Source organism: Eupeodes corollae, chromosome 3 (assembly GCF_945859685.1).
Source record: "Eupeodes corollae chromosome 3, idEupCoro1.1, whole genome shotgun sequence".
NCBI classification, from domain to species: domain Eukaryota; kingdom Metazoa; phylum Arthropoda; class Insecta; order Diptera; family Syrphidae; genus Eupeodes; species Eupeodes corollae.
Genome location: NC_079149.1, coordinates 73,015,786 through 73,040,572, shown reverse-complemented (window position 1 = coordinate 73,040,572; position 24,787 = coordinate 73,015,786). Strand labels below are relative to the sequence as shown.

General features: G+C 29.8%; 1 protein-coding gene across 10 annotated transcripts in view; it reads right to left on the bottom strand.

Moving 5' to 3' along the window:
• Positions 1-24,787, bottom strand: part of LOC129951949 (transcription factor collier) — a 73,171-nt gene that overhangs the window by 14,959 nt on the left and 33,425 nt on the right. For all 10 annotated transcript variants that reach the window (XM_056064319.1, XM_056064322.1, XM_056064324.1 and 7 more), the window contains exons 4-5: positions 21,341-21,414; positions 14,963-15,031 (exon numbers count right to left, since the gene is read on the bottom strand). In XM_056064319.1, the coding sequence (XP_055920294.1) occupies positions 14,963-15,031; positions 21,341-21,414 (143 nt within the window). The remainder of the gene's footprint in view (positions 1-14,962; positions 15,032-21,340; positions 21,415-24,787) is intronic.

Genomic DNA, 24,787 nt, shown 5'->3' with positions numbered 1-24,787 from the left:
ATTAGCTGATCATATTTTTCAAAAATAAAGAATTTATCGATACACACATTTTAATAAATATTCATTTAATTTAAAGGATATATTAAGAATTGATATTGGCTTTTAAGATGATTTCTATTCTTTATATAGATAAAATTTGCATCTAATTGTACAAGTGGCTGCTCGTACTTAATCTCTCATTTAAATCTTTCAAGGTTTTTAAGATTATTTTTTAAATAGCATGCGCATACAGTTAAATAAAAAAAATTATACAAATTTTTTGTATTGAAAATCTATACATTACCAAACGAATAAATAATTACAATTAATTATTTCCGTTCAATTCCTTAAATAAATATTTTATTATTTCTTTTCCAACTAAGCGACCAACGCAAAAGCTCTGAAGCTGAAAGTCACCTTCTCAAGAAACGAGAAAAAGCAGCCGCTACGTCTATTATATCGTTTCTTTTATACAAGGACAGCTATACCCAAATCTTTAAATGAAGGGACAACAAATATTTGATAAATAAAAAAGAAGGCTGGGATGCGACCCACATTGATAACTTCCCATCCCATCTGTCTATTTGTCTTGCTTAAAAGTTTTTATGATTTCGTGTTGGGTTAAAAAAGTTGACAGTTGAATTATTCCTTAAAAATATTAAAATTAAAAACAATATTTTTCAAAAAAATAAAAAGTCTAGTTTGAAAATATATATTTGTTAAATAGATTTTTAGTCAAAAAAATGTTACCAATTAGTAGCATTTCTTATATTTTTACAAATTGGATGAATGAAATTAATTTGAGAGATATCCAGAACCGAACATCAATTTTTACCAAATTTTTTTGGAGATTTAATTTTTTATGAAAAATGGATTTCTATAAACAAACTACTGAATATCGAAAACAAAATTTCCTGTCAAATAAAAAGAGTTTGAAGAGAACTTTTTTAATTTTTAAAAGCTTTTTAGAGTAAGTAAATGTTTAAAAAATTTAAGTATTGTTTTTTTGTTAGGTTTTTATTTTTTGTAAAAAAACTGTCAATTTGATTTTCTTCAAAATTTTACTAAGTGTTGAAAACAATATTTTTTAAAAGAAAAAATAGTTTAATGCCAATATCTCAAAGTTTGGAAAAGATATTTGAGTCCAAAATCAATTTTTACCAACTTTTATTTTTTTTTTTTAGGTTTTTATTTTTTGTTGTAAAAAAACTATCAATTCCATTTTTCTTAAAATTTTTCCGAATGTTGAAAACAATATATTAAGTTAAAATAAGTTGGAAGCCATAATTTCAAATTTTGTACAAGATATTTGAGCCGAAAAATAATTGTTGGCAACTTTTGTAAAATATTCTTTCAAGTTTAATTTTTTTGTTAAAAACTGTCAATTCGGTTTACTCTAAATTTTACTGTATATTAACAACAATATTTTTTAATAGATGAAATTAGTTTAAAGCCAATATCTCAAAGTTTTGAAACCAACTTTATTAATATTTTTTGTTTAGGTTTTTATTTTTTGTAAAAAAAACTGTCAATTCGATTTTTCTCAAAATTTTCCCAAATGTTAAAAACTTTATTTTTCGTTGCACAAAACTGTTTTGGCGATAAAATCATTTTGTATTCATAAAATTTTGGAGGTGACAAATTTTTTGTTCAGTTTTTTTGATTTATAAAAAAACCCGTTAATTGGATTTTTTTTGTTCAAATATATTTGTTTGGAATCACGCTACAATATCTTATATACAATTTATTTCAAGTGTCTAGCGTTTTTGGTTCGTAAGATATTAAGGGTTAACCAAAATGTTCACCTTTTTTTAAAACTGCTTGGTAAAAAAAACACCCACGCAATTTTCTTGAGAGTCCTTTCTTCATCTTTCTGCCTTATTACCTGTATAACAAAACTGATTTTAAGTCTGGTTCTTTAGCTATGGACAACGAACAAAAATGTCGCGAACGTACAGACGTACGAACGTACGTTCACACGCACGCACAGACATCTTTTTAAAAATCTTTTATTTCGACTCTAGTGACCTTGAAACGTCGAGAAATGTCAAAATTTTCAATTTGACAAATCGGATAAATTACAATAACTTCCCATGGGAAGTTAATAATGTATTTTTTCAAACTTTTTATTTATTAAATTAGGATAAACAAATTTTTAAGCTAGCTACTAGGTAAAAAAGAAATTTTATATTTTTCGGATCAGTTAACGAATGTTTTATGTTAAATATTAAAGCAAGTATGTAAATGCATATATAATTTGAGAGTTTATATTTCATTAAAGTAAAACGTTTGAAATATTAACACGCGTCTTTATCGGTCTCATTTAGTCTTAGAGGTCTTAGAGCCTTATACAGGCTTTTTATATAAACTCCGTGGTTTTCTACCGCGCTGCCATGGGTGACATATACCATTTTATTAAACTTGTCTAGCCAGTTTACGAGTATGATAAAACTTGCAGAGTATTCTGTGCACACTTCACACTACAATAGGAAAATCCCAGTTTTTGTAAAAGCCCGAACATATACGGCTTGCTTGTATATTGAGAAACGCTTTGTAACTTAAAATTATGACAGATATTACAATTGTTAAATACAAATCTCAAAATGCAAATTAAGGTCAATTTTTAGTGATTCATATACAATTATCTCAAATCATTATCTGGGATTTTTGTTATTTAACGGACAGCGCAGCGAATTAAATTCAATGGTTTCTATCTTTCCAAAAAAGAAGCCCTGTGATACCGACATTATCACAATAAAAAATAATAGGCCAGATGGCTAAACACATACCATATTAAATTTTCTATAATGGATATCTATTTTTAATAATGAAAAAAACACTTAGCGTGTAGTTCCACTTATTATTGTGCGTCATTGTTTAAGTGTCAAGTTACATTCCCTTTAGAATCTTTTGCTGATACGAACACAGTCGATGAAAAATATTCTTAAGAAAACTAAGACCTTTTTTGAAGAACATCACTTCTCTCCACTAATTGTAGTATGTAGATATTATTACAAATTAGTTTCATGACTGTAAATTTAGTAATATTATGTACATGCATACATGCTCGTAAATTTCCAGACGGGGTGTTGTCAGATAAACAGGATATACATACATGACAATGTTAATGATTGTGTAAAAGAATTTTTGAGCAAGTCTATTTTTGTTTAGATTTGGTGTTGATAGTATTTTGTTTGTTTATTGAAGTATTTTTTTAATGTCTTAAATGAGTCCGTCGTCCAAACTTCCATAGTCAAGACCAACAACGTATAGAAAAGGCAAGCAAACGCTTGTATTCGGCAAAGTTTTACGCTAAAAGTAAATTTTGAGTATATCTTATATCTAAGTCTTTGCAAAATAAAACTGACTTGAGCATTTATTTTAAGTTTATAAAATAATTGTTATACTTCTTAATATTACAAAACTAGCTTATCCAGCCACGCATTGCTGTGGAACGTTTTGTTGTTACTTTGTTGTAAACTATTAAAGGGAAACAATAGGAGAACATCAGACTTGGGCAACACTATGCTCTCTTACATGTGTGCCATTTGTATAAAAACCATGGCGACCTACATGACTGATTTTCAAATACCGTTACCTCTTATTACAATAAAATAATCATTTTCAAACGAAGATGGAAACATTTAAGCTGGTATACAAATGTACTGGTTTGGGATTTGAAGGGAAGGACACAGTTGAATTTGATTGTATAATAAATGTATTATTATTTGTATTTAAGTTTTTAACAAATGTGTATATTACAAAAGTTTTTAGTGCATGTTGCAGTTAAACTTACAAATTAGGTAGGTAGGGCGGATAATTTAAAATCTTCCGACAATATTTATTACTTTTTAATTTTAATTTAATATAGCACTTATCGGTGCACAATATTATTGGTTAACCTGTTTTTTTGGCAACACAAATAGGTTCGACGGTTTTCCTACACGTGAAAACTCAACATAAAGCTTGCCCAATGCCCATGAGAAAAACATGTATTTTCCAAATATAAACCAAAAATGGACATTGTTTGGTCTTTATGCTTTTTTTTATAGACATGTCAAAATCAAAACGAATTAGAAATTGTAACCTTTGAGGATATTGTAGAATTTGGCTGTATTAATTAACTACGTGGCAACAGGACCGCTTTTCATTTAAACTTACCAGTTAAAATGATTGCTTCAAGAATATTTTTGGTTATCTTTTTGATGACTAAACGTGTACCGTTGCAAAATTAAGTTGGATTCAAATCACGCAGGATAATAATAGGTGAACCAATCTTTAATCGAAGATTATGTGGTGCCATTACGGTGATGTTTACTCGGTATATCCATTAACAACAATATCGTTTATTTTAAAAGATAAAAGATCGCCTGTTGTTGTACCTGGAAATTTATTTCGTCAACATCAACGTTTTTGGCTGCCAAAATAGCCAGTTATGAACAAAACTGTCGCAAACGTACTGACTTACGAACGTACGTACACACGCACGCACAGACATCTTTATAAAAAATCTTTTATTTCGACTCTAGTGACCTTGAAACGTCGAGAAATGTCAAAATTTTCAAGTGGAAATTTATTTCGTCAACATCAACATTTTTGGCTGCCAAAATAGCCAGTTATGATTCAAGTATTTACTCTGTATATCGGGAAATATATTCTGAATCAATTATTTTTTTCCTGAAGAACAGTGCAGAAATTGTCTGGCAGTTTAATGCATTGCGTATTTGTTTGCAGTTCTATTGTATAGTTCTCAATATCTAAAAATTGTTCGAAAATTGCTAACGCCAAAAATTGAAAAAGTAAAATCCACTGTATTTCGTTTACTACAAAATATAAATTTAATATATGCTTTAGTTTCAGTAACATGTGGTGGTTATGCTTTTAAATTGTAGCTTATATGAAACGTTTGATATAGCGCCATCTATTGAATACTAACTCAATCCATTCAACAGATGTTGTCATCTGTTAGAATCGGATAATTGTGCCTGTCAAATATTAGACAAATAATTTACAATACAATAATATTTCAATCATAAATTGAGATTTACGTCGATAACATAGCTGTCATTTGCGTTTTGTTATTCCAAGTCTGATTCTTTTTTGTTGTACCACGTTTTAGGTCAAGTCACACGGGAACACTGTACTATCCTATGCTCGTCTCCTGGATCTAAGCTGCAGCCGTTATTGCGTTATAAACAGTGTAACTAGCACGGCACGACTTTCTTTTACGTACATATACATATATAGATAAAAAGCAAATATTTTGGGAAATACAAAAATGTTTTTTTTTTTTAAATACAAAAATTATACGGCCCGTTCTCCGTAGAGAACTTGTTCCTATAGTAACTTACAAATGTCAACCGTTCCTGTGTGCTAGTCCTGGCAGAAATGGAGGAAATCAAAAATTTTACTTTTTTTTAAATTGCTTTATAGTGAAAAAACACCCTCTCAATTTTTTTGAAAACGCTTCCTGTATCTTTCGGTTATAATCAGTGCGTAACACAATTTATTTAAAGTTAATATGTGGTTCTTGTGATGTGCACAAAGAAAAAAGCATACCGATTGTATGGACGAACGGGCCTACGAACGAAAGAGAGATCTTTTTAAAAAATCTTTGATTTAGATTTTAGGGACCTTGAAACGTCGACAAATGTCAAAATGTTTAATTCGTTAAATCGGACCAATTACAAAAACTTCCTATGGGAAGTTAATAAAAAGATCGTATTACTTTGATCTTCCCTACAGTTTTTCAAATTGGATAGATGATAAAATTTATTAAAAACTTGATTAAAAAAATCAAAAAATGTATCACGTTTAGAAAGGTCAACATTAAAAAATGCAAAATGTTCTTGATAACAATATTCATTCAAAAACCGTTATTCTTTGTAAAGGGTCTCGAAACTCAATGGGTTCGTTTTAGAAAAAATTAGAAAATTTTTCACTTCAATATGGAGACTTTTTACAGAATTTTGGAATAAAGATATTTGACTACGAAGTTGTTATAACATACAGTGTAACAGTGTTAAAACAGTAGTATGGTGTTCTGAGATTTATTACAGAATTTCATAGTAAAAAACACAAAACACAAAATTCAGTGAAGAAAAAATAATCTAGCAAAATATTTAAAGTTTCTTTGTCGAAAGCCAGAATCCTGAATATACATGTATTGTGTATATACATATATAGATCAAAAACACAAGCGTGTAATTTCTTTTACTGCATGTTTAGTTCATGGCATCCCCTTTTGACACAATAGCAGGTGACTTTTATCGATTATATCTATGTATATACTAAGTTTTTTTTTGTATAATAATGGCAGCCCTTTCATATCAAATTTCGGACGCCATTCTCATTTCTTTTTTATTAGATTCCACCAGCGCAGCGATAGGCTTCTTTGAAATCTTACCATTATTCTATTTTGATACAAGGGGGGAATTTCAAGAACTCTGGAAAAGCTTTTTCTATAACCACTTTCGTTTTTAATTCTCGCCTCATATGTCGTGTCAAACAATTTTTAAGAGAAATCGAAAGTAGTCTCTATAAAGTGTAAGCCAAAGCTTTTTGACTTACTAAATTTCTCCTTCCTCTCCGATTCCGGTCTTAACATGTGTATACTCTTCCATCTTAATCTTAAATTAACAGAAAACAAGACAAAAATAACTTTTCCAACTCTTTTGTTTGTTGAATGCCAGATCAATGTAGATAAATATTTGGGTTGCGGGGACGTTTTAAGCCATTTAATTTGTTTCGCCGCCATTTGTTTATGTATTAAATACATACCTACATATATAACATAAAAAGAGGGATGCTTTTAGCTTTGAAGCATATCTTTTCTCTATATTGGGTGTGAGGGGTGTTGTGTCGGCTGAAGTTGTTGCTTTGGGAATCAAGTCACGCTGCTGGGACTAGGGAAAGCCTTATTTCCGTCTGCTGAAGTTACATACACATTATATGTATGTAAATGTATGAAGGTATATACTTACATAGGTGCAAAACATTTGACTTGTTCGCAACTTATGCTGTATTTTGTTTGTTTACATTTTTTGGATATTCGTTCGGTTGGAATTGAAATGATTATAGCATTTAGGTTACAAGTATAACTAACTGTAGTTTAAAAGTGCATTGAAGGTTGTAATTTCGTCTTCTGATTTCCTTGGTCCAACCAATAAAATATTAATTGTTTTAAGCCTTTTATGCACTTTAAATGTCAAGGTTTTGAAGTTTTTGGCATTTTACATGTGTTTTATAAATTTTGTTTTGTTACTGTAGAGTTACCAATACTATTTTTCTACTGCCTTATAAAATCCATATACCCAAACCCATGTGCATGTGCATGTACACATAACAAATGACAGAATGTAGTCCTTAACGACATACCCTGGATAATTAGGTAAATAAAATGCACGCCTGGGTCGCACGAACTTGCTCATGCATAAAGAGTGTTTAAAAATATTTCCTCTATTTAAGATTAAAAAATGTTCCTGCAAAATAAGATTTTCTTCAAAAACGTAAATGCCATTTAATTAAAAAAATTCTAGATCTGTTAATTTTTTTCGAAAATCGTTATTTTTTTATATACAGTGGGGGACACGAATTTAAAACATTGAAAAGAGTACAAGTACTTTTCTACTTTGAATTCTTTATTACTTGCAAGTAACGGTACATTTTTATGTTGTTACTATGACTACGTTATATATGGTAATAAAAATGTGTAAATGATAAAAAAGTAAAATACCGTTTTGCCAAAAATGGAGATTGTTTGTGATTTCCGTTGTTTTTAGCTGGACATAAATTTAGCCCGTTTTGCAATCAAAGAGTGTATTTTTAATTTTTGTGTTTTTTTAAAAAGAAAATAATAATTTTTGAAGTAAATAAATATTCCTTCAATGAACTATTTTACGAAAAAAAAATGAATTAGTCATGGCAAAAGGAAAATGATACTCAAGGGAAAAAAGAAGTCTGATCTTGAAAATGAAGTCAAAAGGGCGAACGGTAACAAACATTTCTAAGTTGTTAGAATGCTCCAGGAAGCTGGTTTAATACGCCCTTCGTCATTTCAAAATGTTTGGATAAATTGAAATCGTTAAACAAGACCCCCGGTTCAGAAATACAACTACAAGATAGAATTATTTATAGCTTAACGACCAAGTATCCGTTTAAGACCTCCAGTGCCATTCGAAGCGAACTTTCAACGAACTATGGAGTAAATGTTTCCTCAAGGACCATAAGACTCCGATTAAATGAAAACAATCGACGTGGGTGCGTTGCTTAAAGAAAACCACTTGTAACAAAAAAAAATCTGAAATCTAAGGTATAGTTAGTACAGAGATATTCTTTTGCATCATAATGATTCCCTACGCAGAAGACAATTTGCCGTTATTATGGCGCTTCATGCACGACAACGACCCTAAACACACTTCAAAGTTAGTGAAGTGTGCCTTATATGTGAATAAAATCGACGTTTTGAAGTGAACAGCACAATAACCCGATCTTAACCCGATCAAGAATTTGTGGAATATTGTTGAACACCACATTGAGCAAAAAAAAAACAACCAATTTAACACAATTGCGGCAGGAGTTTGTATGTAATTCCAAGGTCACGATGTGAGGCTTTGGTTGAAAGTTTGAAAAGAAGAATTGCTTCTGTATTGCAAAATAAATTGTTCCCTACCAAATACTAAGTAAAACTTATAATTCATAACAGTGAGTAAAATGTTATCAAGAAACTGTTGAATGTGCTAAATTCGTGTCCAAGCGAAAAATTGATGTTTCTAAATTCCATCCTTTTTTCTTCTTACAGATTTTAAACATATTTGACGAAGTACTATGAAAACATAGTGTTATGTATATGTAAAGTAAATAAAATATAACTAATTTCATTATAAGAAAACAATTTGAAGAAATGGTTTTAATTTTCTTTAACAAGTTTGCTAAATTCTTGTCCACCACATTTACAATTTTAATTTTTTTATAAATTAAATTTTTAAAAATCCAATAGAAAAATTAATTAAGTTTTTTATCCCAAGTATTATTAACACAGTATAAGAGTACATATACAATTATTAATATCGGTTCATAAACAAAAACAAACGGTTCCATGTTGGTTACCCTTGTGAAGCAACACAGAAGCAAAGTCAAGAAAGAATTCTATCGGTTTATTTTTGAGAAATTTAATTTTTGGCCACAAAATTTTCCGTCTTAAAAAAACGCCTATCTCTATTCAGATTAAGGGCGTGACTTTTTTTCCAACTTCTTTAAGATCTTAATGTCATGTTTGATTAAAATCTCGAGTTTTAATTTTTAACGAATTCAATATGTGCCATATAATTTTAGCATGCTTATGATAACAGTCAAAGTACAGTAAATAAAAATATATCCAATTAATAAGCTCAGTTCAAGTTTTGACAATTGCACAGCTACTAATACTTTATTTACAAACATTTTTCAAGTGTTTGGGTATAATTAAAAGAAATCTTTAGAAACCTATTCAAAAGTATGCACAGTCAATGTTATGTGCAAAAATTATTGAAATTTGAATTTTACATAGTAAAAATCCCTCTTATCCGTTCGTAATGTTCCAGATACTTACATAGATGTCAAATGGATATTGTAGCCCTTGATTAGTATGTATTAAGTTAAAAAGTGAATTAATAACGAAACGATTTCGAATTGTGGGAAAAATTTATTATTAAACTATTTATGACTAGGCATAGTATTCTTACTTTTTGCAGGTATAACAAACAAAACTGCAAAGTAAAGTGAATCCACAATCTATTTAAATCCTAGCCCAGAGAAAGAGTATAAAAACAAGTTATGTATGTGCAAGGAAAAATACTAAAACAAATCAGTTATGAAGAAATATTAAACGAACGACATATTTAAGTCCACATAGAGCACACAAAAATTAAATAAAATGAGTTTATCTTAAAAATTCCATCGTTTAATGGTAAATCCTTTGCTTGTCCTCTATCCCTTTGTAAGGAAAAATTTTTGTAATGCAAACATTTTTATGCGCGTGCGCTAAGCAAGTGACGCATGGTCTCACTGCAGCGGTACTATGTCGCATAACAAACAACAATGATGACGAGTCGGCTTACATCAATGTGCCGCATACTGAAAGATGCCAAATTGCCAACTACTGGCAAAGTTAACTGGCACTGAGGTATTCTCAGCTGTCGTGGAGGTCCCTGTCATAAAATCACTCTACGTTCCTGGTGCCGCATTGTAGTTGCCTAGCAGCACAACTTATCAAATCGAAGCTCCGCGACGTATGATGTTGGCTGATGATCATGTTTGATGACGATCGTCTATCCATCGTTCGGGTGGAGATTTTATAATTCAGAAATTTTCTCGTGTTTTTGATGGTGATGATTCGGATGCAATGGGTTCTTCGATTATTCCAGATATATATGTGAAAATGCGAGTTTGTTTTGGCGAAGAACAATGTGCCATGTTTTATTGATGAACTTCGTGATCATAGCCGCCTTTCGGCCTCTCGCACCAACAATTTTAAGTGCACGTATGTATAAAAATGAATTTCTGGTACTAACTTGTTAACGATTTAACTGATTGTTTTAAGGAAATTTTTGTGAAACATAAAAATCGAACCCCGGTATGTTCTTTTACTCGGAATGTATAGGAGCAACGCACAGTGATTTAAACCATTTTATCCAGGGATAATCGTTTGTGTACATTTTTTACCATAGGCCTTAAGTCTTCATCTCTTGCAAGGAAAATAGAGTTAGTGCAGTAATTAAGCACCTAATAGTTTTAAATATTGACTTAAAATTCAATTATTCAACTTATTTGTGATTAATCAAACGAAACCTGTTTTACAACTGTTTATGTTTAGGTAAATACAGCAAAACAGGCGGAGTCCGCGCAAGGGACAAATTAAAAACAGATATATTTTAATGTCTGTATACCATTCGAAAAATTACATTAAAAACTTTAAATCTGTAAAGCAGCATTATTTGGGAATAAACTTGAAATTGAGTCCACATAATTCTTGCAATAGCTATAACAAACCATACCTAAAATATTTAAAAATTTAAATCAACATACAAATTTCTTGCTCTTTTTTAATCCAAACTAAACCAATAAAACAAAACATAAGTTAATTGATATATTTTATTCTTCGGTAACATAATTTTGAAAGAATGTATACAATGTGGTACACAATTAAATTTATGGCTTATACATATTCAAGTCTAAAGGTATAAAACTACTAATTTTAATTTTTTTAATTGAGCAAAATTAACGACTTATTTTTCTTATTATTGCATTTAAATACATGGAAATACATCAGCAACTTACATTGACGTGTTTAAGATATATAAATTCTAGGTTCTCGTTCAATGCTCAAAGCCTCAGGAGAAATAAATTGAACTTTAAAAGTGGTCCATCCATCAAATCACTTTTTCTCACATGGAGACCACCCAAGTGTCTTAATTTGTTCCGCCAACTAAAGAAATCAGTGGCTGCCTAAAGTTTGCCATTATAACCAATAAAAAAAAACTGTAGATAATTAAAATTCAGCTCGCATAGATTCGGAATAAATTCAGTTCACTTGCCCGCTCAAAGAAACAGCGAGACAGATGTAAACAAGATAAAATTGCCACGCAAAAAGTACACTTTATTTGTATAGGAAAGGTATTTTCCTGTTAGTGTTGTATAAGAAATGGACAAAAATACTTCTTAAGCCATTGAAAATCAGCGAGAAAAATTCTGTTCGTTTATCCAAATGGACAATGCAGAGTATCGATGCCGAGTGGCTGGAAATGTATGCATATCTACTAGTACTAACCTCAAAGTACGTTTATGGATGTGTATAACACGGAGGCCTTTTGTTTGACTGATTCCGACAGAGCCATACAATCTATATAATCTGCAACAAAAATTCGAACCATACTTTGCTGTTACCATATTTGGGCACACGTTACAATCGCAATATCAACACAAATAAAAAGCCACCTCTTCCTTTTTCAACATAGCATTGGAATTGGAAACAGAAAACTCCAGAAAAAAACATATTGAAAAGTGAAGAAAGGAAAGATGTATTTTAGCGGCTCTTTGCAGCCCAACATGACAGAAGATAGATTTCGCTAGGAGCTCGCGTATATCTTAACATTAATCCTGATTGGCTTTTAGGCTTATATACAATGCCAATTACTTTAATTTGTTTTTACTAGGTACATAGTATTCCACCTATGGAGTGTGTTACCTGAAATTGTTCTTAATCATTATTTATTTAATTGTCACTAAGCCGCAGAGAAGAGTGTATTATTTGGTATTAGAATTGTTTGTTAAGTATGTTATGTCCCGTGTAAAATATAAAGTTTTGAAAATTCAAAAAATCAGGTGACCTTGCTCCTAAACCATTAGGTTCATAGGTCTAAGTTGTTCATGCGGATTATGTAAAGGCTTGAAAGTAACTTATCTATAGTAGTCAACAAAACCCAGTCACCTTATGGATAATAGCAATAATTTGTTAATGATGTTTAAGGCCAACATTTGTTTTTATATTTATTTTTTGGTGCACATTCAGGGTTTTGGTTTTTTTTTAATATATTTCAAAAATTAAATTTTTGTATACTGAATTTTATGTAGATGCGTTAGAATAAAAACCCAAGGCTAAACAAATCGATATTATTGTTATAGTGACTTAAAGTCTGGATCCGCTATCTGATGGGGATTTATCAATTAGCTTGTCACATATTCGACGATCCAAAGAACGATGCTAAGTGTTCAGATATTTTCCTCCGATGCAAGAAGTTTTGCATTCTATATAGTGTAATCCTTTAATTTCCATTTAAGTTTTCCCAGAAATCGGAGATAGTTGTCTAATGGAATCATTAACAAGTTTGGAACTACACTGCGTCGCGATATTTTATATATGTTATTATAAACCCCTTTATAAACTGTAAGGTACTGAATAAGACAGTTGGCATTCCTATCTGCAACAATTCAACTATAGTACCTATTCTTTTAGGAATACTTATCAGATTGCCCTCAAGCCAATTTCAGAAATTTAAGTGCAGATATTGTTTCTTTAACAAAACTACACGAATGTCGGATGTTAATCTGTTTCAATATTTAAACAAATTGCGATGCAATTTTTGATACTATTTTTAAAATTTGAAGGGCTTTTATATTCGGAAGTATCTTCTACTAATTATTATTCTTTCATTCAGTTAGATACCTTACCCTTACTTATTGTATGTATAATCAGATATTTTTTAAGTTATGTTTATGTTTAATGGAATTATATTTTTTATTCTAAACTATACATATCATGTCAATTATGATGTGACATTTAAGGTATGCCCATTAAAATCGATTTGTCGATGAGATTTTAAGTTACCAATAAGAAACGATTGGTTTTCTATGTTGTCCTATCTAGCATGTCCTTTCGCATCACCAATATGTACAGTTGTAAACACAATATACAAATACCATTTATTTTACTGGCTTAGAAGGCCAATAATTAAAATTTCCTTAAAACTCAATTTTGTCTTCCATTGCTACTTCATATATACATAAAAGTGTTTAATCTATTTTCACTTATGATTGTCAACACATTTAGTTGGATGCGTGCTAACTACTATCATAACTACTGAATAACGGAGTATACATATATATTTTATTCACCTACATAACTACTTATTAACCTAAGTACCAAACCTTTCATTCAGAAAAAATTGAGTTCATTTAACATGCATACAATTTTTGTATGAGACTAGAGCGCAATTCAAATTACTTATGTATACCACCCCCTTTAATTTTATGGAAACAGCAACCGCAACAAAGTTTCCAATTCAATTATCTTCGAAACCGAAGATCAACTAACATAAGCCCCAGGACAGAAGTGTTGTTAGCAAATTATGAGTTAGTCGACATACTGCACGGTTAAACTCCTCCCCGTGTGAATGCATCCTATTAAATGTATCCACACCCTCCAATTCCGTATCCTGAATACCCGAGCACCACACCACCCATCAAGTCGTTAAGTTACAACCAAACAATTTGTAGTGTGGCGTGGCACACGACAAACAGCATACAATTTGTAATATTAAATTGGTTTGACGCATCGCATCGCATCGGTCACTAAAAAGCCCACCAAAATATAATTTTTCAACAGGCCTGGACATACTATATCAAATAGATGCCTAACTGTTATAGGGATGTAAGGATATAGATTTTTTTTTATTGACACTTTCTTGCAACTCAATTAGACGGACATCAAATTGTTGTCATACCGCATAGAGAGAGCAAGAAGATAGAAGTTTTCTACTTTGCTTAGCAACATTGGAAGAGGGATGCTTCCAATTAGCATAATTTGTCTGACACGTGACTGCTTGCTGAATGCACTTTGGAGCAGTACGTACGGATGTGGTTTGTTTTCGAAGGCATGATTAACTAGGAGATATTAATAAGCACATCAATTCCTGACGCCCGCCAATGAGGAGTGATAAAAGCAATCGATAGAATCGAAACTCTTAAAATAAGTATGTTGTACATATATTCAATTACACGAATATATTTTAGAAGCTTTTTCACTTTGTATTTTGTGTAGAAATAAAACGACGATATTTAATAAAAATTGTATTCTTTTTCTTGAAAAAATTAGATTATTTAAAGTGAGTTGAAGCAAGGACAACACATAAGTTTAAAAGCTGAACACCATTAAAATATGAAAACTGCTAAATATTATCAACTTAACCTGACAATTTCCATTCATTTTAAAGACTATTTAACAACAATATTTTACAAGTGCATTATTTAAATAATAAGTACGAATTTTGGTTCGAATACAATGCATGACAGTAAATTTGTGTCTATACATACACTGTAGAAGCTTAACCGAACCCACCCCATTAAATGCATTGTTAAAATAAAACGCATTATAGATACGTCAGTATAATAAATAAGTAGGGAAAATGAAAACCAATATTTAAGAAGCTTAAAATGTCATGAAGCTTACCGATCGATAATAACTGGGTCTGAGGGCGTCTCGTTTCTATTTCCGCAGCTTTTTTTATCACAACATCGACTGAAATAAAATATGTAAAATGAATTAAGGCCAATACTTGTATACTCTTTTTAAAAAATAATAATTTAGTTTATTTTTGTTGAATAAACATATAATACAAAAATATTGCATATACATTTTAATTACAGACATACATACCTATAAAAAAATATAAAGTTGTGTGTTAAAAAAAAATGATTTTACAGGCCTAAACCTCAATAATATGGTGTTCCTTTTCTTTCTAAATAAGTGTTGCTGAATTTGGCATTTGGTTTGTTTGGTTGTTTTTGTTTATTGGAAATTTTTTGAAAGATAGCGTCTGTTAAGTTAGCGTGTGTTTGTAATGTTGTCAGGGATGGAGAGGTCCTACAGTTTAAAGCCGGATCCGAACGGCTAATCTGAGAAAATACTTTTAATGACAAGAATAACTTTTGGAGGGTTTGTCAATTCCTCGCAACACGCAGTACCCGTGTAAAAAAATTTTAGATGGCACAGTAAGGGATCGAACCCAAGTCCTCTTACATGATATTCCACCGCCATTTAAAAAAACTGTTAAATTAATTTCTATTACTTTAATCTTCATAAAACTAATTAACCATAACTTACTGGTCCCATGCGGACGCTCTAAGTTAAACTATAACACTTCATACTAATGCCTTTCGGCCCTAAGATCTATTTTACCTCAAGTAAATTTTATTTGTTTTGTATTTATTAGAAAATTAAAAAAAAAACTAATATCAATATCTTTTTTTATTTTTACTTAAAAACTACTTAAAATAAGGTCTTTCATATAAAACTTAAAACTAACTCAAACTACCTATTCTACCTACAAACTTCTTTAAACTAGAACAACCACTGCAACAAATATAACTATCTAACATTTTTTGTTTTCTTTTTTTTTTCTTTATTTCATGTTTTTTTTTTGTAAAGCTAGGTCTTAGCTCCTGCAATGTGACCTCGAACGAGTTTTATCAGGGAAAGGGCAACGCTGAACCACACAGCACAACCATAAACGCTCATCGGCCGTATGAGGGCCATGTAGCAAATTACCTTCACTTTGGGTCAAGCCCACTGCTGTTAAACAGTCGTTTCGAAGATCAACACCAATTCTTGCACGTATCCCTCGTGGCCCTAGCCAACGGAGTACGGAACAGAATTGTCTCCGACTTCTGGATATTTATTTTTAGTTTCCAGTCGTCGCAATATCGCTGAATCTTGTCGAAATCACGCTGCAAGAGAATTCTAATAACCTCAACTTTTCGGGCCGTTCTGTACGCAATTAGATCGTCGGCATACGTTATTGCCTTTTTTAGACTACCTATCAGATCGCTGGTGTAAATGCTGAAGAGAATCGTCGAATTCACCGCTCCCTGTTGAACACCATTTTTAATTATAAATGTTATGGTAGAAGTTACATTGCCACCTTTTACAACAAACTTTCTACCATTAAGCATATCATAAAGCATATACAACCATGGTTTACTTATGCCAAGCCTGCTAAGTTTTAGGTAAAGACCCTCTAACTCTAATTATACGGTGTCAAAGGCCTTTTGCAAATCAACCAGAACAGCACCTTTGCATTGTTGTTTTGATTTATTCCAATGGATACCAAAAACGAGTTTAGAAGCAGCATGAATTGTGTCATATGACCCGCCTTAAACCCGAACTGTTTATCCGAAATTATTTTGTAGTCCGCAGCCCACTTTGTCAGAGCCCTATTATTGATCTTTTTAAAAACTTTACTAATGCTTGGAACAAGACTTTTCGACCAAAGATTTGATGGGTTGGAGTTGTCCTTTTTCGGGAGAGTCCAACGCCTTAACCACCACGAACAAGCTACAACACTGAGATAACTCATATTTATTGCAATTTTCTTATAGTGATTAGTTGATGTACACATAAATTAAATATGTGATGTATTTAAAAAATATGTGATAATTACTTACTTAGCTCAAAACGGAATAATTAATTTAATTTAAAACGGTAGGATTGTACATTTATTGACGTACTATTGTTATCTGCTTTATAATTTTCCTTTTTTTAATAGTACAAAAATATACTTTAAAACCGATAGTTATTCAATTAAATGCATATAGGACATTACTTTAATATACAATTATTTCATTTTTTTTCTCAGAGTTTTACTCTAAATCTTGAATACATTTTTTTCCAAGATTGTTGAGAATATTCTAAATATGTTCAGAATAATTTCTAAGCATAAAATTAACCCCAGTTTTTCTGAGAACTGAAGCTCTCTTTAAGAGAGAACAAAGAGCCTTGGGCTCAACGAGGACTGTATCTGATCAAAAATATACAGGATGAAAGATGCAATAGCAACAATTATTATTAATTAAAGATATCGGTCATTTCAGGCAAAAATTACTTAAAAACATCCTTTTACATTGAATATCTCTGGGCTTTTGGTTCTCGAATTTCTGGATTTCATGAAAAAAACAACTTTCAAGAATCTCAATTTTAGAAAAATACATACATACATACATCCATATATACTGAAGTTTATGTAATTTTTTATTCGTAAAATATAATATATCAGCAGATAAATTTGTGTTCTTAGTTTTTTTTTAGTTGAATTCTTTAATCAAACAAATAATATAAGACGACATAATGTGATGGAAACTATAATTCCATCGAAAGCATTATTGAATATTTATGATAAACTTAATTGTCTTTTTTTTTTATTTAATAATATCTACAAAACAAAATTCATTCGGCGAATATTTATTTATGTAAATATTTTTTTTAATCACTAGTACCCTTTTTTAATTTTCTCTAGTACCAGTTACCGTCTTAGGAATTGAGAATATTAAATACATTATCGGTTTTTTTCTGAGGATTTCCTTAATTTTAGTATTCTTTTAAAAACAATTAGTCTCAATTTTTAATTTATTTTATGAATAACTTTCTTATGTTGATCAATGTTCAGATATATGTAGATATATGTATACATACATGTATTTTTATATAAGAAAATATGCATATAAACAATTTGTCAAATTGGCTCTAGATTTTGGACTGTGTCTAAATAGAATTGATGCAAATGGCTCGGTTGTGTATGTCCAGCTTAAGAGAGAGAGAAGAACTTGTGTAAATTTTATTAAAATGCAGTCAAAGTTGCTTTAATGAAGACGAACATGTTTATTTTTACTAAAGAGTGGTAAACTTTTAAGGGCCGATGTTCAATGTGCACCACACCTGAACGTCAATTTTGTTCCGCATTTCATTTAACATTTCATATAAACCATGAAAAGATACTCAATCGAGCAACGTGTATTATGAAAATGGGCGCTCAAATCAAAATGCACATTGTGCATTTCGTTGTTTTTTCGGACAATTTAATCGTACTGCACAAAATATTGCTGTTGTTCGCGATACTGCGGCTGAAAAGCCGCCAACCTTAATTTGTCGTCGCGAATGAAACAACGTCTCTATTGCGAGACATGTGGTGGTGATGTCAATTGGTCCTCAATTTTGTTCCATACATAATTGAAATATACCAATGTTATCATAATAAAAAGAAATAACGATAATAATAATAATTTGTGTTTTAATCAAAATCAACATAGGCCCTTCAAATTTAGCCACCCTTTATAATCTTCATCCGATTTCTTGATTTCAATCTTTTCTCTCTATCCAACCGCTGTGATCTCATTGATTTGCATTCGCTTTGTCTGTAGACTAATAAGCGCAGGTACATGTAATTCCACCATAAAACGTGAAGCATTATCTAAATTTTCGTTTGACAAGTCGAGACGGTCCGATTCTATTGGGAAGTTGAAAAAAGGCAGAGGAGTGTAGACGTGCTATTACAATGAGTACAAACTAAAAATAAGGTGAATATGTTCCCCTTACCAGTAGTATCCGTAGCATGATGGTAAGTGCGATGGACTGTCATGCCAGACGTTTTGGGTTCGATCCCTGCCTATGCCATCTAAAGTTTCTTTCACGGGTACTGTCTCTTGCGAGGAATTGACAAATTCTCCAAGAGTAATTCTTGTCATAAAAAGTGCTTTCTCAAATTAGCCGTTCGGATTCGGCTTAAAACTATAGGTTCCCTCCATCTCTGACAACAGTACTCGCACACAGGAATGGTTGAGAGTTGTAAGTCAATAGGCCCTAGTTCTCAACGAACTGTTGCGCCACCTATTGTATTGTATGTTCCACTTATCTATAATCTTAATTTTTAATTCTCCTATAATAAACTGTATTTTCATTTTTTATATCATTATTCAAATAAAATGGTACGTCAATCAGCTACTACCAAAACTGCTTTTGTATTAGCTGTAGTTGATTTAAAATATGACTTTAACAACTCTGTTTTTTTTACAATATTTGCACGAAGTTTGCCGCCGCCGGCCGCCGGCCGGCTTACGCAGAAATATGATTAGTTTCTATAATGAAAACCAATGACAGCTACAACTGGCCCTATGTTGAATTATTGTATTATTACTTTATTTAAAAAAATAAAAGGAAATGCAATAGTTTTTGAGAAAAAAAAATGAATTTAAAGAAAGTATTGGTTTTGTTGTTTTAAGTCCTTTTGAGCCATAGAACTTCTTTAGACATTGTAAGTTACACGTACCACTCTCGTTTCTTAAAATCTTCAATACTAACTATCTACAAGGGATTTGGAAAAATGTACACCTTTTGACTAAAAAAAAACAACATATTATGTTAAGCATAGTATATGTAATAGCAATCTAATATGAAAAATAAAAGTCGTACCGGTAGATGATTTTTAGTGTTCTTATAGTATTTCACTTAAAATTTAAATACACATAAATATCTTAAAGAATAAAGGGAATTAATAAAAATAAATGATTTACACAGAAATTCACAAGCAAACATTTAGTACATGGAGTATACGATTCAAGCTGAAATCCTGCAATGACACCCTGTTAAATTGGAGTCAAAAAAAAAAAACTCAACCAAAAAAAATGAAATGGAAGAGGAAATTTATTTCGATATCTCAAGGGATTTCACCCTCTTGAGAAAAAGGGAAAGCACTGGGGAATATTGCTTCGCAAATGAACCCTCTATGACGATAACCAGTTGTTAGATTTTGGAGCTTTAACGCGTTGAATTTATACCTACGCACAAAAGAGAAATGAAATTTTGTGTCTCTCACAAATATTTGGATAACCTTTAGAAGGAGGCACGCACACTAATAAGAAAAAGGCTTGATTTGTATATAATATTATTATAATTGCATACATGTTTGTGTGTAATGCTAGAATTGTGTTTTTCACTTATTTTTGTATTTAAAGAAAATGGCGCAAAACTAAATATTTCGCATTGAAATAATTTAACACACAATCCTGCATAAGTTACGAAGAAACTGGTGTCAAGAACTAACTGACAAATTTAAGGAAGCTTTTTATGAAAGTGGAGGCAAATATGAAACTTCCTCAATGTAGCACTTGGTTTAATTTTTGATCTAATTGAATTGACAATTAAATAAAGGTAACTATTGTAATATCAGGGTATTTTTGAAATATTTCCTTTTTTTACTATTAGGTTTGTGTGTTTCCATAAATATTTTCTAATTTTGTATTACCAAAGAACCAATATTAGACTAAGATTGTAACTTTAAGGTCCTTATTTAAAGTTGATTTTAAAAATAATACTTACTTACGCCTATATCAATCTCTAAACTAATCATTTAACGCTAAGAAATATATTTCAACCGATTGGTTGAGTTCATAAAAAGTTATATGCTTTAAACAATTCGTTTAATGAAAGACCAATATTAGCTTTAATATCTATATCATGCATATATGTATATCTAATCGAAAAAGTAAATTAACATTAAGACATTATAATCAAAGAAAGTGTAGATATTTCAATACTAATTTTATCAAGATATCAGCTTAAAAAGTAGCACTAACGTAATTATAAAAAGAGAAGAAGTCTGAACTTATAAAACTTATTTAACTTAAGCCTCCTTTTCTGTGAAAGTTAATTTAAATAAATTAATACTTAAAATAAATGATACAAATAAATCAATTAATAATTTGTATTGTACATATCTATACCAATGAACAGACATATGAGTGTTTAAATTATTACTTATTATTATAAAACTGCTATGAATTCAGATCAAAGTCAAAATGTAATGTAAATAAAGTGTTCTTTTCGTAGTTTGTGGGGGTGTATTCATTTGTTGCGTTTGCGATTTTACATTGGGAACAATGATGATTTTTTTGATATTTTCCAAAAAGAGCTCAACTATTGTTAAAATGTTTGTTTTTGCTCAGTGTAGGTAGGCCCGTGTTTGATGTATAAAGTATGTAATTTACATGTAAAACTCACCTGCACATAACTTCGTGCGTTAACAAAACTCGGCACATTTCCGGATTTTTATCTTGCCCTTCATATACAATTGCCTGAAATTAGAAAAATTATTATACCGTTTAAGTAAATATGCAAGTGCAAACGTGAAACATTATGTTAGTATTTGAACGTCATAAGGATGTGTATTGAAAAGCTAAGTCTAAACTCACATTCGTGTTGCCAAATATTTACACATGGCTGTGTAGGTACAATTTTTATTTATTCTACAAGACCTTTTCCATTATTTGTTCATTTTGGGTTCGATTAATATCTTTAACTTCGAAATATAGACAAGCGTGTGTGACATCGTACCTATGCACAGCACATGTCTAATTTTCCTTTAATGCATAGGTGGACGCAGTGACAAGGATTAAGAAATGTGAATGTATATTAGATAGTTTAAACAATGGAAGGACATGTTATTGATGTAAACACGTTTATTGTATTTACACGGCGTAATTAGATACTGGGCTTATTATCACTGAAATATTAAGCAAAATAAAATGTATCTATTGCTATTCTAGTTTCTCGTTGTATAATTAAACGGTAAAGTACATATTTAACTTAAATTGAAGCAATCCAGCTGCCATGTGATTGTTCTAGCACTCAGTAAAAAATTTAATTAATTTTGCGTCTTTTTGAAAATGCAAGATTTTATAAAGGCTGTAGAGGTATAGCTGGAAAACAATAAAGACGATTTTTGCCGGTCCGGTTGCTTATTTTTGGAAATTTTTTAAAGTAATATAATGCAAAAAACAAGGTTTTAGGAGGGTTAAACGCAGTTTTATTTAACTTAAATAAAACAAAGAAAACCATCTATGAATATTATTGTGTAAAACCTATGTGTTTGTGTGTAAATTTGGATAAGAAAAACGGTATAAAAGTTTTAAAACATTTGTAAGTTTTCACATTCAAATTTGGGATTCTTTCTTGAAGAAAAACAAGAAAGAGTCGTCTCCCTCTAATCGCGATATAAAATAATAGTTTTAAAAAAAAGTGTTTTTTACCTTTCGTCGATAATAACACGGTTTTAAAACTTTTACAATTCTTTCTCGTTGAAACTGTCTTACAAAACTGTTGGAGCTATAAAACTGCATCATTGGATGCGAAATGTTTGAAATGGTAAAATGTTTCTTTTTTTAATGAAGAAATACAATTTGACCTTACACTTTGAAAGCATTATCGCAATAGAAATGGTATTGCACCAAATTGTCTAAAATGTTGGTCTTCTAAACGATTATGAAAAGATTATAGATAAAAATAGGCTGTAAAATATTTTTAATCGAATAAGCATACCGAGAGGTTTATTGCGATGTTAATTTTTAGAGGTATTCTCCTACTGTTAGACGGTTATGGTTAGCAATGTTCCAAATTTTATACATTTTAATCGGTTTTTATATTGATACATATTTGACTGATATTATAGCGCTAGTGGGAACGTATGCACGTAAATGAGGTAGGTATCAAAATCTGTGTTTTTTTATAAGCCTGCTAATTCAGAGAGAATTAAAATAATCTAATTGCAAACTAATTTATAAAATTAAGAGATCGAGCAAAGTCAAAATCTATCAATAGATTGTTTATAAAAAAGCATAACTGAATGAATGGTAGGTACCTGTAACAATTTTCCACATACATTATCAGTTTTCCTTTTAATATAGTGGGTACGCAAACATTAAAAAAGAACTAACAGTTGTTGTTCAGAAGCTACAACCTTAAAGGTAAAATCTTGTAATTGCATTACTACCTACCGTATTATAAAAGACCGTATGCACTGTATTTCAAAAAAATGTTCACATATGTGATAAACAAGAAAAAAAAACGACCCAGCTTTATAACCACAAATTTTGTAAGATTTTCTCCTCCTCAATAGCATTCTGAAATGTACACCAAAAGGTAGTGCGTTAGTTTTCCACCCCAATTTAAATGTAATTATTGACCCCGGTTATTTTTTGAAGAGAGGTAATTTTATATGCGAACACTCATCTGTAATTACAATTTATCTTTTTTGAAGCGTCATTTCCCTAGTGATGAAAGTAAAATATATAGGTAGACAAGCACAAATAAATATAGAGATAGCTTGCATCAAAACTATGGTTGCTTTTTTCCAATATGCGTTTGATGCAAGGATATACTTTTGGAGGGCCTCTTGAAAAGGGCAAAACACTGATTTTATATGATGTAGCTTCTGAAAGGGCTGGTATTTGCCTGAATAGTGTAGTGTTGTGTAAGCAGCAAGCGCACCCATATGTGCAATTTTATCTTCGCATCTCATCCAGGCATAAAAAGATAATAGGAAATTAATTTTTGAGTCAGGAGTGGCAGCAGTTGTTTTTCTTCAGAAGGGATCAGTTAACACAGAATAATATAGCATAGGATAGGTACGCAATTCAGGGTACAGTATAAAAACTTACAATATTTACATTCACCCCCATGAAACAATTATTATTAAAGCCCTTATATTAAAAACATAGAAAGGATGGACATGTAGATACATTTTGACATTTGCAGGAGAATATTTAGTACCTATAACACAAAAGTGTATGCTTGATCTACCTGATGACCAAAATGTTGACGTATGCGTCGAAATTCCTTAATATATACATTATATATTATATTATATTATATTATATTATATTATATTATATTATATTATATTATATTATATTATATTATATTATATTATATTATATTATATTATATTATATTATATTATATTATATTATATTATATTATATTATATTATATTATATTATATTATATTATATTATATATTATATTATATTATATTATATTATATTATATTATATTATATTATATTATATTATATTATATTATATTATATTATATTATATTATATTATATTATATTATATTATATTATATTATATTATATTAATATATTATATTATATTATATTATATTATATTATATTATATTATATTATATTATATTATATTATATTATATTATATTATATTATATTATATTATATTATATTATATTATATTATATTATATTATATTATATTATATTATATTATATTATATTATATTATATTATATTATTATATTATATTATATTATATTATATTATATTATATTATATTATATTATATTATATTATATTATATTATATTATATTTATATTATATTATATTATATTATATTATATTATATTATATTATATTATATTATATTATATTATATTATATTATATTATATTATATTATATTATATTATAATTATATTATATTATATTATATTATATTATATTATATTATATTATATTATATTATATTATATTATATTATATTATATTATATTATATTATATTATATTATATTATATTATATTATATTTATATTATATTATATTATATTATATTATATTATATTATATTATATTATATTATATTATATTATATTA